Source organism: Lagopus muta, chromosome 6, assembly GCF_023343835.1.
Source record: "Lagopus muta isolate bLagMut1 chromosome 6, bLagMut1 primary, whole genome shotgun sequence".
NCBI classification, from domain to species: domain Eukaryota; kingdom Metazoa; phylum Chordata; class Aves; order Galliformes; family Phasianidae; genus Lagopus; species Lagopus muta.
Genome location: NC_064438.1, coordinates 18,722,840 through 18,739,114, shown reverse-complemented (window position 1 = coordinate 18,739,114; position 16,275 = coordinate 18,722,840). Strand labels below are relative to the sequence as shown.

Here is a 16,275-nt window from a genome sequence, read left to right as displayed (position 1 = left end):
AAACATTTAGTGAAAACACTGAACTCAGCATTAACTGAAGTTTTTGTCTTGCAATTATCTTTTTAATTACGGCAGCAGCTCAATAAACAAGTCCTACAAATCTGTAAAATAACCAAAACTTAACAAAAACAACCAGAATAATACAGACTCTCAGAATTCAACTGAACTTACATAATCAGGTTCTGTAAATGCAGTTACTTCATTACAAACACATACAACAAGTGGTTCCATATTTATCTATAGGAAGAAAACTATCTCTGTTCACTTAAGCTTCATGCCACTGAATACATTCCTCTAGCTGAGTTACCATTCAATACATGGCTAACAACAGATTATTTTATACCTACATCATTAATGCATTGGAAAAACAGAATTAATCAGCAAATTTTCAGTGTGCAAAAAATGACCTTTTATACTGCAACCTCTGATCAAAGCCACTTTTTCTATCACAACAGTGCTGGCACAATTGCCTTGGGTTTTAAGTTAACAATTAAGTATATCAATGAACACCCGAAAACAGTATTTTTCATATTTTGTGGTACTGAAGAAGATTTCTGAGTTGGGACAGCTGCTAAATTCAATGACTATTTATTTATTTTTTTTAAATTAAGCCAAAGAAAACCTATTACTAATTAACTGGTACACAAAATTCTATTTTCCTCAGATATTGGTGACATCAAACTAGAATCAATGAAATCTAAAACCAGTGAGATATCATCCATTTCAGACAAGTTTATTCCCATCTCCGCCCTCTGCACGGTATGAAATAAAGCAGCAATCTTAAAATACTGAAAAAAGATAGATTCAGCTACTTATTAAAAATGTATTAATGAGATCTAATTATATAAATGTAGCTGTAGATTCCATCAGGTTACTTCACATTCTGTGAAATTACATTTTTATCTAAGATCTAATTTAGTCTTTCTCAGAACTTCCTGTCATTTCTCTTCCCTATTCATCTCCACACTCATCTCACTTTGCCCAGTATAGCTTAGAGTAAAGAAGATAAAGAATAGTTAAACCTGCAATGTAAACGTAACTAAACAAAACCTTTAATTGGTTTATAACTCCTTTGCTCTTATGTCAGAATTCACTGAAATCTTTGTTAAAATTTCACAAACTTTACTTCAGTCTAAGCTGGATTGTAAAATGTGCTAGAAGACTTTTGCAAACTGAAAGAAACTACTGCAGCAATTGAACTCAGTTACTCCAGAACCTCAGTATTGATCAGGACTCAGCAGCATATTGCTTAATTACAGTTCGTGCTTATCTCACTGTAAAAGCTAGATATTTAGCCCTTAAAAGTACCTCAATTCCCTTTTAAATTTTATATAATTTTTTTAACCTTTTCTTTACAGAAGAAATTTAATTTCTATGCACATGTTATGTACTATTAGTACTAAATGTTTAAAGAAACGTAATGTGCTAACTTTAAGGTCTTCAGCTTTACAATATAAAAACTGGTCACTGGAAATGACTAAAAGCATGAAAATTTATATTTTCCATGTTAATTTAATAAATTAAATATTTTAACTGCCTATCTCACACTATTTACTCTCTCTATTCTTACTTGGGGTTGTTTTTCTGTAACAGAGTTCTGTGCTGTCAAATCAGGAAGCAATCTTCACTGAGTTCAACACAAGGCGAGACGTATTGGATTCTCAATGTTGGCTTTGAAGGTTTCCAGAAACTTTGAGGCCAGTTCATCATCTACTACACGACCATCACTTGAGAGAGTCACTGTCATGAGCTGACGCTGCTTAAGTTTCTCATTCCCTTCTTCATCTTCCACAATCTTGAGCTCTGGTCTTGCTCGACCCACAGCTAGGATGCAGGCCTGTGGAGGGTTTATGACTGCAATGAAGTCGTTGATGCCAAACATACCTAGGTTGGAGATACTAAACGAAAATGAAGAGTTACCATTAATATCAGAAATAACGTAACCCCTAGAAGAATAAAGGCTATATTCAGTGATTACTATCAGCTGATTTCTTTCTGATGGCCAATCACTCATTAAGAAGCTCTGAACTGGATTTCAATTGGACAAATTCAGACTCTCATGGATTTGAGCTTTTTAATTACAACTAAAGCATCTATTCCTCAATTCCTCTTTCTTTACAGAACTACATCCTTGCATTACACTCTAACATACACAGTGGCAGTTGCAACAATTTGTCTACCTGGGAATACACAGTAACATCCATAGCTCCTTATACTTTCCTAAAAATATAGTTTTTCCAAAGAGGAATTGAATACACTGTAAGATACCACAACATTACCAAACAAAACAACTCCTGCAATTTCCTCTCCCTATTCCAAACCAAAAAATCTTTTAAAGCAAACCCCACAACTTGAAGTTAAAATGGCTGCTGATAACCAAGTTGTATGTTTTTGAATATCTAGCTATCACAGAGACACAAAAAAAGCCTCATTACACTTTTCTCCCTTGCCTGTATCACCAGCTGGGAAGTAGTACATAAGGAAGGACTGGACCTTCATGATAGCTTGTTTACCAGAGAAAGCTGGCCCACCATATCCTCCTTTCTGTTAGTTACTGAAAAAAAAAAAGTGGAAAACAAAATTTGTGTGCCCACAGTTATTCTCCTGTAGGCAATTTTTGTTGAAGTCTTTATCCACATCTCTGATGCACCATTTCTATACACGTTTTCTATTGAAGGACTCACAGATTCTCACAATCACTCCCCCCCAGCATGACACAGATACTTACTCCAGGCAGTTGTACCTCAGGCACTTGACTATATATTAGAGCAATATTTCTGCAGAACAGAGTAATCTCTAGCATTATTCTCATCACTAACAGTCAGCTATAGAAGAACATTAACGATGAGCATTCAGACTCAGCATCCGAAAACTGGCAATAGTGAGCTGCACTAACATTTGTGTAACAAAAACGTTGTGACAATCCTGTTTATTCTAAAATACAGTATATTAATTTTTGGAAATAGAAAGCCTGGAAGGTCAGTTAAGAATTTATTGTGCAACTGTATCACTACATTTATGCAAATGTTTAACACAAGCTATTTATTTCCTACAATTAAAATCGCTATCTCTTTTTGCAGTTCATTTTATAGAAAAAAATATCTACTGAGTATATGCAATCCAAATTGTAGCTAAACAACTTTGCTATAGCAATTTTTTTTTAAAAATGTTTATTTATTTATTTACATCTCAGGAGACCTGGCGACCCTGCACATAGCAGGGGGGTTGAAATTAGATGATCTTTGAGGTCCTTTTCAAGCCAGGCCATTCTATGACAAATATGTTTTCCTAACTACAGGATGGAATCAAAGTAAAACAAACAAACAAAAAACATTCTTATGCAATTATGAAAAAATAGGTGCAAAAACAAAAGTCAGAACTGCTTCGGTACAAAAAACTTGAGTGTCTCAGCAGGCTCTAATGAATTTAACTTGCTGAAGATGTGTGCTAAGCCGATAAATTTTCCCGATACTCGGCACTTGGACTAGGCTCATAATCATCCATCATAATCATCCCATGGAGTTTCATCCTAAATAGATCAATATTTTAAAAGGTAATGCATTGACACTTAGTAGAATCTCTGAGAATAAAGCAATTCTAAACTCACAGCACTCTTATTAAACACTGCCAGGAAGTGTTACCTGAAAGATCCTCCCTGGTACTCTTCAGGTAACAGCTTTCCATCTCTTGCTTTCTTTGCTAGAGCCTAAGAAAATACAACAAGAAAAAAATGAGAGAGAGGAAAGAAATTCAAGTGTTATAACACTCGCATTATTTCTACTCCATTAAGACATTTTATGTAATGTTCAACCACAAAAAAAGTCACCTGATTTTGGTGTGCACTGTAGTGACACTATTTGTAATTGCAATTATCAGTCAGACAAGACCAGGACACAGATCTTCATTTTTCTAATTATACTGGAGATTCAATATAAGCTGTTTTGTCACTGGACAAACCTTGTTCCAGCTTTCAAAACAAAAGTAATCGTCTTTTCTCTGTAGTGTTTTTAATATAACAAAAATAACCTAGTGATATAATGATGAGACAAATACACAATATTGCCCTCAACATAACTGTAGGAAAAAATATCATCTAAAACTTCAGAAATTTCTGTTTGCATTTTCCTTCTGGTTCAAAATGATAAAACTAATTAGAGTTTCCAAGTGGACTCCATGAATACGTACACATGTTCTACAGATTTTCTGAAGTGCCTTCTAGAAACCCTCTCCTCCACGGATGTGTTATTCAGGAATCACAGGTGTTTCCTATGAATATCACCATCCCAAGAGGGCATTCCTACAAACTCTCATACCCCCTCTTCCCTGCAGTGGATCTCAAAGAAATCTCTCTTTGCTTTCCAATCATTTCAAGTATTTTCCATGAGCTTTCTAGCAGTCTTCCTCCATCCCCCACCAATAGAATTTCTGTAATTTTCCATGCAACTTCAGAGAAATGCTTCCCAGGAAGTCTGCTTTCTAGAAATTTTCCATATATTTTCCAGCCTTCCACATCCCAACCACATTCCACAGCAATTGCCCCAACATACTTTCCCAGTTCTGTGAAATAAAGAAGAGGCATTACTTTGGAGCAACCTATGAAAATAAGCTTACAAACACCATATTCACAAGACTCCTTCACAGCATGACTTCTTTATAACCTCTGTCAGCCATAACAGACAATTGCCAATTAAAAGCAAAACTGGAATTAACCAACTATAAACGTAAGTTTAGACATGGCTATTCTATTCATTTAAAATCTTTGTGTTTTTAGAATACCTTCTTACATAGGACTTTACACAATTGAGCATTAACATAATAATCCTTAATTACTTCTAAGGTATTCATGCTTTTGTTTTACCAATTTACAACTGCACAATCTTTCAAAATTATAACCACCATCATAATTGATCAATGATACAATAAAGCTTCTAGTGTAACATTACTACTTATCCATATAAACTTATGAGTTTTATTGCGACATGAAAAGGGACCAACCCATGTGACAACTATAATTACTAACCAACTCCTTATCTTTGCGGAAGGTTATTTGATAATGACTCTACCTCCACCCACACGCAAACAAAAAGACACCAATTCCATCATAGTTTCCATTTATGACAGTCGCTTTTATCATTTTCTACCATATGAAGAAAACAGATTGCTTAATTCTTTTGATGGGTACTTTTCAGCAGAAATAAAATCTTGGCACATCCTCTTGGCCTCCTTCGTGAGGCAAGCCCAACTTGCACATGCATGGCAACATCCACAACATTGTTGATCCTGTTAAATAATATCTTCTTTTTATACAAACATTCTGAAAGGTCACAGTAGTCTAACAATTGCAATGCTTTCAACTTAGAAATAAACAAGAAGCTTAAAGGAATTTCATTCTAACACATTGCCCACTGAATAATTCAAGCTTATATCAAGTTCTGAAGAAGTTTTCAAAAATTCTCTTACTATGGATTTAAAAAGTTAAAAGGATCACAGAATCATTGAATGGCTTAGATTGGAGGTGACCTTAAAGATCGTCTAGCTCCAAATCCCCTGCCATGGGCAAGGTTGCCAGCCACCACACCAGGTTGCCCAGGATCCCATCCAACCTAGCCTTGAATGCCTCCAGAGATGGGGCATTTACAGTCTCTCCGAGAAGCTTGTGCTAGCACCTCACACCCTTTGAGTAAAAAACTTCTTCTAAACATCTAACCTAAATCTCCCTTCTTAAGTTTAAAGCCATTCCCCCATGCCCTATCACAATATCAGACTGTAAACAATCTCCTTCTTGTATGTTCCCAAAAGGAGCACTGATTATTATTTTAGGCATTCATTCATCTCTGAATAATTACTGAACTAGAAGGTAATAACTATGGGAATAGTGTTCACACCATAGGGTCAATTTGAGCATATCAGCAATTGCACATCAGCAATTGCACTGAGTGATGAAAAATGAAAAACACGCTATTAGAACGCATACAGCCTGGAAAGAAGTTCCACAGCGAACATGAAGCAGGAAACATATAAGCAATCTACAGAAAGAATACACTTATCAAAACACAGTGAGACTGGTAGAGAAACAGATGCAGTTTGTCTGTGTGACAGGTACATATTTATTTCAATGTTTTATGGGAATCTTTTTCTGTTATAACTTTATTAGTTCCTTTCTTGCAGTTTAGACTTATAATTAGTTAGACATATAAAAACACAGCTTGTGTCCAGTTTTGGAACAGTTTCATGCCCCAGCAGCTACCTTCATTGCATTCCTGATACTGAGATACTGAACGTCTTAGATGACCTCACTCATTAAATGACACAGAAAAGCCCAGATTGGTGCATTTCAACATTCATTATACTTTAGTCTGCCACAAAACATTTCTTCTTTATCTAGCAACAACTGCCAAGAGTTCAAGTCACTAATGGGCACCTAGCCTATGTAAAATACTGCTCACTGGTACAAGGAGCTTAATGTTATCTTTGTAGCGACATTTTCAGCTGCATATTGAAAAGCTGTGGATAATGCACAGAGTGCAACAGAAGCAGCCTCAAAAAGATCTCTGGGATAAGGAGCAAAAAACCTCAAATTCAAAAATTGAAAATATAGAAATTACCCCATGAGGATTACTGAAATACATCAACAGCAATAAAACACAGAAGTCAATACAGGTTTATTTTTCAAACAGTCTAGCCCAAATGCAATTAAATAACATGAGGGTTAAGTTATGGTTCATTAGAAATAAACAGCTGCAAAATTAATAATAATTAAATCTAAGAAACAGTGTTAGATCAATTTCAAAACTGCTTTTCTTGAAATTGATGTGTACCTGGGTCACGTTTCATTTTCCACTACAAGAAACTACACAGCTTTATATTCCTCAGCTTACTATACACTCAAGTCCTACCTTTGCAGAGGCAGCAATTTCCTGTATTCCTTTGGCAGGAACATCTTTTATGATTGGTGTAATGAGACCTCGGTCTGTTGCCACAGCAATAGAAATGTCAATGGAGTGCAGCTGCCTGCAGCCTTCTCCATCCCATGTTGCATTCACATCTGGCATTTGCTAGAAAAAAAACAAAGGGAAAGAAAAAGACAGCTGGTAAAAGAACAGTGGTGCAATCAGTTATCAAGAAAAAAGGAAAATTCTGTAAGACATATAGCTAGACAGATACTGCATCCACCCAATTAATTAGTGCATCAGATGTCTGTAAACAACGGCAAAAGAACAAGTCACATCTGTCAACAGGACTGCCACAAGCCAGAAAAGAAGGTAATACAATGTACATTATTAGTTTGATTTAAACTTACTTTGTCAAGAATGAATGTATGTCAAGTATGAATGTATACTCCAGGAACTGAAAATATGCAATTTCAAAATACGCAATCCAGTTCTTTTTTTTTTTTTTTTGTACTATCAGAAGACTAACAAATTAACAAAAACCTCCAGATTCCTTCAGAAGTCACTGATACCGCCTTACAGACACTAGGCACACAAACTACAAAGCAGTGTTATTTCTCCCCCTAAATAAATCACAGGACATTAACTTGAAAAGTGCAAAAAACTCAGATTGTTCTGTACTCATGTATTATTTTCCAGCCTTATCTCAAGTCTGACTCTTAATAATGGAAGCTACAGAGTATGCTGCATGTGCACTCAGCGTTACTGGGATGAAGTTCTCCTAACGTGCTTTGAAAGTCATTCTGTGCAGACTCACAATGAAGATTCAGATAACATTTACTGATAAGTTTAATGAGTTTACCATATAAAGACAAGTCAAGTCATTGGAAAAAAAAAAAAGCAAATGAACAATAAACAACAGAACAAGACACATAGGTGAAGTCTCAAGTAACTGGTCAGAGATACTGTACGGATACTACTTTCACAAAGGTCTGTATTAAGTGACCTTAATTAAATTAGGAAACTGAAAATTGACATCATATTGCAGGAGAAAAAGTAAGGGAGGAACACTCAGATAAGCTCCATTTATTGGGATGCTAATTAACGCTGTCATGTCACAAATTCTTTAATAGAAAAAAGGGAAGAAAAAAAAATTCAAGTGCAAAGCTCAATAAAATAAAGTCTAAATTACACCTAGGTAAAGTTGGAATCAGCAGATTACAAATGAAGAGCAAGGAATTGTCCAGTAATTAAAACAACCTTAAAACTGATCGACAAGGGTTGTGGTGTAAATATTAGAATTTCTTTTTTTTTTAAATTAAGATTGTTTCCTGGAAGAAAAAAAAAAAGTCTTATTTCATTATTTCAACCTCACACAAGAAAATGTCCAGATGCATTACATAGGAAATTAGATTATCTAATCAATGCATAAGTAAAATGGCTTTATCATTTTAAATGAATCACGCTGCTCTTCACATATAGGTAGTGTAAGTCTATTACCAAGTTGAGATCAATTTTGAATTTCTTTTAATCATAGTTACAAAAAGCTACATTACTATCTTAGATTTATTATTTCAGATACATTTCTATGTAAGATTTTTCTGTAAAAAGTAAATAATCAAAATGAAACTCCATGTGGAAAACTGAATACTAGAAATATTATCCCTAACTGAAAGCCAACAGTGTGTAACGTTAGAAAAGGAAATGTTACTGAAATCAGAAAAGGTAAAATGACAACCTACAATGAGTTAACATGGAAAGTAATAGTTTTTGTGGAACTGTAAAACCCTCTGCTTCCTTTGTCCTCAGTGACTAGGACATGTATTCACACCAAGCACATCATCATATAATATAGCACAGCTATATGTAAAGTGAATAGCAATGCAAAATTATTTGAGAAATCTTATTTTGATTTACTATCTGTTCCATCACTGTGCAAGAACCAATCTTTTACAGCATTATGAGAACTGAAACAGAATTAGTATATGTCCATGGGAGTAGCTCTTTAACTTAATTTCTTCCTTCACATTTTAAATAGTTAAAACAGTCCTGTCAAATGAGAAAAATGGCTCTCACCCTTTCTGATGTTTTTATCTTATTGTGAGGTAATGCAACTAAGCAGAAACCTCACATGTAACTTTTAGAGTTTAGCTGTTGCTCAAACGATGCAATGATACAAGAGAGTTTACCTCTTCTTTCACCGTATGGCTAGAATGCACGATCACTGTGCTGCAAGGTCTGGGTAACAACTCCACAGCAACACCATACTGCTTCAAAATCTGTGTTCGTTCACTGTCACATGTAACTATATTGCCTTGATAGCAAGGGCAAATTCCACAGGGATTCTTGAGGATCTAGCGTGGATTGCTACCAAGTTACCTTCTTATAACAGATATATTCCAGCTAAGAGTGGTCACTAAACAGCAGTATTGTTTCCTCCCGAACCTCACAAATACTGGCCTTCAGGTTAGTCAGGGCTCACATCTCTGACTTATTCTAAAATTAAATGTAAACTGAACTCAAAACAAACACTCCACATTCAAGTAAAGTCATAACAATTCCTTCTTTTCATAAATTTAGAAAATGACTAATTTCATATTTTTCCAAGTGGTTTGGCACCCTCTGGACTCAGATCTTCAAAGCATGGGAATTCTTCTAAAGAATCATTTCTGAAACTTTTCAGTTTCAGAAATATAAGAGGTACTTGGAATGTCTTCTAAGCAAAATAACTGACAAATTGGAAGGCAATGCATTCAGCTCCACACAAAAAACAGGCAAGTACCTAACCAACACTGTGAAGCATATAGCTTGCCATATAAAGAGTAGGTACTACTGAAATATAGAATCTTAACTTCAGGATGTATTGCAGTAGTTGAACCTTTACACATACAAGGGGAACAAATGACAGCTTTCAGAAACAAGCAAAGATTGGTTCCCTGAAGAACATTTAATTCAAAGCACAAGTGACCGAGTACATCATTGAAATACATCTGAGCTAATACACAACACAGGTGTAAGATTTCAATAAACATTTGTTTAAAACTTTAAGAAAAAAATAAAATAACCAAATACACTATCTTGCCAATTGCCTCAGCCTGCTGACAAAGCATCAACTGCTCTATCACCTGCAGAGTTTCTGCTCATAACTGTACTATGAAGAGCATTACCAAAAAACCTCATTTTTACAGTCCACAGTACAGACAGTGTGGAGAATTCTACTCACATAGCTCAGAAGAACTGACACTAAATGACAAAGTATTAGAAGCTTTGCTATGATTGCATTCCTATCTTCACATAGTCTTACAAAATACTCCTTTGCAGTTTACTATAAAATGTATTAAAGTCAATTGTTCACTTACCTTGAGAGTAACTGCAGCTGCCTTGATAATAAAATCATTTACAGATACTTTAATGTCATCTGAAAAAAGAAAAACACCATTGCCTTTAAGATATGCTTATCAGACTTGTGTGATGACAAAATTCCAGTAAATCAGTAGATTTGCTTCTTAGAAACAGTGCCAGAATGTAACTCATCTTTATTACCATAAAAGTGAGAACCCTTTTCCTCTTCTTGTAACAAAAGGAATATCAGGAATGAAAAGTCTCCTCAGCAGAGACATTCCTTCTAGTTTTTGATATAAAGTTAGAGCACTTAGAAACTTGAGTGTTAATACACGTTCCTATGACAAGTAGTCCATGCGTGGTTTAGGCCTTTTGTATTTACTTTGCATGTAGAAAAGTACTGTACAAAAACAACACTGCATGTTACTAATCTTCATGTACTTTCACGCATTAGCTGGAATAATTGCAAAGATCAGCTTTTATTCAGCCATGATTTAAAGGTATGTCACTGTCCAGTTACCCCTGGGACGTTATAATGTAAGAATTATGAAGGTGAAAGCATCTGTGAATCCTTAAATTGAGTTAACAATATATTTTAAACTGAGCAGCAAAATAATATGCAAGTAAGCAAGTGAATTAAGTAAAGAGCAATACTACATACAAGAAAGGCAGCGTTATCTACAAGCATACAAAATAACCTCCACAGGACTGGATTGCATCTGAGCATAAGAAACATTGCATATAATTTACTACATTTGCTTTCTTCCCCTAAAATTTGGAAGAAGGGATAGAAATGATTGCTAAATATGTGCTGCATTATTTTTCATGAAGGTTTTAGGACTGAAGTACTGACTGGCAACTGCAGTAAAGCCTACAGATACAATGTAGAATATTCCATACTTGCTACAGAATTATCATGAAGATATATTGTATTTACATGAAGATATATTATATTTACACAATATTAAATACATAATTCTCATAATAAGATGAATTTCTCAGCTGCCATCATGACAGCTGTCAGACAAAAAAAAAGTATCCAGGCATTCTGTCTAGGGCAATTATGATTTTTTTTCAGAAAAAAAAACAAAATACACCACTATCTTCTCTTGCGATGCTTAAAATAAAATAAAATAAAATAAAATAAAAGGAACAAAGAAAGAAAACACACAAGAATAAATGAAGATGACTAAATGGCAACACCAATAACTTTCTTGTTTAATCACTGAATGATTTCCATACGACTTGCCTAAGGAATATCTACTTGTGGATCATCACCCAAAGCTGCAACAATAAAAAATTACTTTGAGAGTATTAAGTTACAATATGTCACTGGTCATTAAGTATTTGAAACTGGAAATTTTTTCATTAACTTGACGGTTGTCTTGAGTGATGACATGACAACTGTTCAGGAAGGTAGTAGTTTTCAGTGCTTGTCATCTCAGGGCAACGTACGCATTTTTGTGCCCCTTATTCTTACTTACAAAGCACTCACTGCATAGCGTGCATTAAATAACTTATAAAAAAAAAATAACGTTTAGCCTCATCATGCAGTCACTAAACAAAGGGCCTTCAGACACTTTCTTTAACTGAAGTAACAGGTTTTGCATTAGGCTATGAAGCATACGTGGACACGTCTACTTCATCAAACAGAATTAAGTAGTTGTTCGTGTAGACTGAACTACTGCAGTGCAGAAAATTAAATTTCATAAAATGGAATGAACAAGAAAATTAAATTTACAAAGCAGCAGAAATATAATTTGAGTGCCCAGAATAGATTCCAAACTTGTAGGTATTGAAAATTCAAGTTTTGTAAAAATTAAGCTATTCTTTCACCAGCATTATAAATTGAAGCTATCAAAAGATAAATTAATCAATATTTTCCTGATTTGATTTGAAAAGGGATTTGCTCCTGTAAAAATGGAAATTAATTTTAAAAGCTATGACTAATCAGTTTGGCTGCAACTGACAAAACAGATACTGACTGATATCAACCAAATTCCAGTATATCAAATATATCACATGTGAAGAATAGTCAACATAGAAACATACAGCCAATAGAATCATTTTCAAGCAGTGAAGTCAATCATATGTCATGGTCATTTTGACTAATTCATCAGGTTCTACCTTAAAAACAAATATGTTTAAATGCTTCCTATTTTATGTTGGCCTACCATGTGAGAAGCAGATGTTGGTAGTATGGTAGTAAAGTTTGAATCTCTTCAACAGCACTCAGCTACATTTTGTTGTCATGCAAGAGATGGCAACAGAGGGACATAGCAAATGGTTTATGTTGTAGTTTCCATTAAAACAAATAAAAAGCATTATTTTTGGAGGAACCTACATAGATTTACTGAGAAAGCTACTTCTCCTAAAGAGCTAAACTTCATTCCTCAATGGATTAAAATTAGTTGGAGTTCCATGGACAAAAATGAAATGCAAGACATTAATGGATGGAATGAAACAAAAATGCAGTGGACAACACACAGTTCTCTGCAGCTGTCTACAAAGAATCGCATTACTCAGCAAAGTAACAGCTCTATTTTCCTGTATCTTGTTGGAATTGGATAACTTGTCAAGATACCATAAGATTACAGCTTGAGTCTGTATACAGGACACCAAGAAAGATTATTGGAATATGTCATGTTCTGTCCATAGAAAAATCCACACTTACTGGACATGAGATGATGTGAACAAGACAAAGTACACATTAATACCATGTGCTACAGCAGATCAGTTAAATCACTAACCTTTAGCCAATTCACTTCTTAATTTCAAAATAGCATCAATGTCACAGTCAGCAGCAGCATATGCATGAGGTATAGTAGTTTTAGACTCTGTTAATCTCTTCGCAATAACTCTTCGGATGTTGCTAGCTGGTATTTCTGTGAACGTACCCTGAAAGAAATCATGTGCTACACACTAAATATCAAGAAAATAAATATACGTTCCCCTCTGCTGCAACAAAACTCCAGCCTTGATGCACTTTGAGCACCTCAAGATCAGATATACATTCCAACTGCTCAATTTAAATACAGTTAAGATCAGTGAGTGCTCTAGTCTATTCCACTGAACTGGGATTAACAGCATAGAATTAGCCCTACTCATTTTTGTGAAGAAGTCTGCTAGAATATGCCCAAATATTCAGGCTTGAATTCTCAGCTAGGGTATACAAACACTCATCTTCACGTGCCAAATATTACATATTGCTTGAATAGTTAAATAGTAGAGTATTTCCTAAGCAAGTTACTGCTTTCTCAGTTCCCAGAGCGGTCACTTCAGATGGTTTTCACCGCAAATCTTCCTTCTTACTCTTCCAAATAAATTGAGTAATATTTCAATGCAAACTTCTTCTCATCTTCTTCATAGAAGAAAGTAATTTTTTAAAAAATTGACTGAAATATCAGTGAAGACAGACAGAAAGAAAGATTTCAGTCTTGGAAGTTTCACATCACTACCTAAGCAGCAGTGGCAATATTTACTTCTTACATCATCGAGGACTTAAAAGAAACATTACCGGCGCAGCAGGTTGTCCTGGTGTAGAAACTGGTGGATCTATTGGCCTTGCAGAAGCAGAAGCCACAGCTGTTGCTGGCAAAACAGAAGGCACTGCAGAAGGCTGAGGAGTAGCTGGAGAAACCACAGGTTTCAATTCACTGGGTTTACTTTTCTGCTTCCCTTGCAGAAGTTTAAGAGCATCCCTGGTGATTAAGCACAATGAAATACTGAGAATGAAGAAAAAATTTCAAAAATTCCCAAAGCGTTGCTATTCCATCACTAATTCTAATAGGTTAGCAACCTTCCTTTGTGTGCTCACATTTCTGTTCTCAAATCAAAGGTTCAGCACTCCTGTTAACAAAAGGGCTTTGAATATGCAGTAACAGAAGCCATTTGTGTCAGAGAAGCATAAAATTCATGACCACTAACATCAGTGTACAAGGCATTTTGTGAATTGCACTAACATTTCTTGTAAATAAGGCATCAGAGCACTCGTGCTCATGCTATAAGGTCTCAAAAAAAAAAAAACAGTTGTTTCATTTGCTATTTTGGTGATCACTTCAACTAAATATAAATTAATTACTTGTAAATGGTTTCTAATGCTACTTTATAAATAGTGCTCACTATAAAGTGAGCACTCATCAATGAAGTAATACATTTACTAATCATTCATCTGTACCTTCTGACCTAAATATGGATAAACAGGTACAGAGATAGCATGCAAGTCCACACTTCATCTACACCACTACCATCTATCGCAAACGCTACATGCTAGTATGCGATACTAATAAAGTTTATCTGCACTAGTGACTTGGCAAAAAAGCTGCATCAGTCATTTATCACCTCTTTATGCTCCAGATCTGGTAACACAATCTTGTATCATTTACCCTATGTGCTCCTCTATCACTTTATGAAGCCATCATCACCACAGCACAAATGTTCTCAAGTGTTTACGTACACAAAGGTTTATTACAAACTGGCAGAGAAAATGTAAAAGAAATCTAAAATCAGACCACTGACAACCTTAGAATGGCTTCTAAACTTAAGACACCAAACAAAAATATTTACAAATTTCATTAATTACTGCTTAAGTGCGAATCTACTTGAGTAAGAGTTAACAGTTCATATGGTATTAGCTTTTTGTAAAGAGACAGAATCTCAGAACACCAATAAAGGCTCTGTATTTTTTTCCTAACAATTTATCACTCTAGATTCAAGAATTAGAATCTGAAAAGCTCCACTTTCTGTAGTATCTGTTTACTCCTTGATTATTTGCTTTAATTTATTCTTTTAGCCCCAGTAGATACTTCGACTAATACTTTAAAAAAAAGTCTGAAGTCAGGATGTAAATTCAATGTGAAAGTTGTTCCTTGCTTTCTCAATTTACCCACTAGCTAAAACTTGTCTAAAAAAATATTTGTTTAGGATGTAACATAACTACTACATGAAGGGAGAATTAAAATTAAATTTCACAGAATGAAAATCATCCTCTGCCATTACAATGTTACACACACACATACACACGAAGAAACATCATGATGTAATGTAACTTCCCTAGTTAACTGGAAGCTACTAAGAGTTACTCAAAAGTTTTAACTTGGCAATCATAACACAGACCATCTGTTCATTATATCATTCTCATATTACACAGAATAAAGCTTCAATAACTTCTTATATATTTAAAGTGAAGGAAATGCTTTAAAATTACTTCAATGTATTATGCATATGGCATAAAAAACAGATGGTCCTACCTATTACAACCACGTTAAAATGCTTTAATGGTTTTGGTGGCTGCTAGCACATTAACCGAAATCCTTATTGTGAAAGTTGAGCTTATTTTTAGACTAAAATTTATACTTGACAATTTTTGAAACTCATGCGAGCCTGAGATTTACTATTTATTTTTTACAAAACAACAAACAAAAAAAAACCAACCAAAAACATAATTCAACTGATTCTGAAAAACAGGCATAGCAATGTTTTAGGACTGTCATGGCTGCAAGATTGAGAGCCCGAATAAAAGAGTTGGAGGAATATATCAAATTAAACAGATTTCTGCACAATGTCAAGGAGGTATTTCATTAGAACTGCAAAGAAAAAAAGCCACTATCCCTTTCTAATTACTCTATAAAATCCCTATCGACACAGGACAACAATGGAGAACAATGAGAGGGAGAGGTAACAAACATGGAAGAGAGTAGTCCAATATCCAGAAAAGACATCAGAGCTTAGTGAACATCTGTTAAACAACAGAATGTTATACTAAACAGTTATTATTAGTAGTATTCAAATTCTGCACCTCTTCAGTTTAATCACTACTACAGAAACATGCAGACTAACACTTTGCACTTTATCTCATCAGCCAAAATTCCATGAATGGCTGAAGTAAACACTGCATTTTGTGCTCAAAAGATAAATTGTGTGAAATAGACAAGCTAGAGGATATAAACACACCTAATAAACACTGAAGATCCAAACGTTGGCAACATGAGATGCACAACATCGGCATATTTATGGAAGACTTCTTGGAAGAGGGAAACATTAC

The 16,275-nt window shown here is 34.8% G+C and overlaps 1 protein-coding gene across 1 annotated transcript in view; it reads right to left on the bottom strand.

Moving 5' to 3' along the window:
- Positions 1–35: 35 nt before the first annotated feature.
- Positions 36–16,275, bottom strand: part of PDHX (pyruvate dehydrogenase complex component X) — a 36,785-nt gene continuing 20,545 nt past the window's right edge. The window contains exons 6-11 of the mRNA XM_048949853.1: positions 13,750–13,933; positions 12,983–13,130; positions 10,250–10,308; positions 6,897–7,055; positions 3,642–3,706; positions 36–1,898 (exon numbers count right to left, since the gene is read on the bottom strand). Of these exons, the coding sequence (XP_048805810.1) occupies positions 1,634–1,898; positions 3,642–3,706; positions 6,897–7,055; positions 10,250–10,308; positions 12,983–13,130; positions 13,750–13,933 (880 nt within the window). The 3' untranslated portion in view covers positions 36–1,633. The remainder of the gene's footprint in view (positions 1,899–3,641; positions 3,707–6,896; positions 7,056–10,249; positions 10,309–12,982; positions 13,131–13,749; positions 13,934–16,275) is intronic.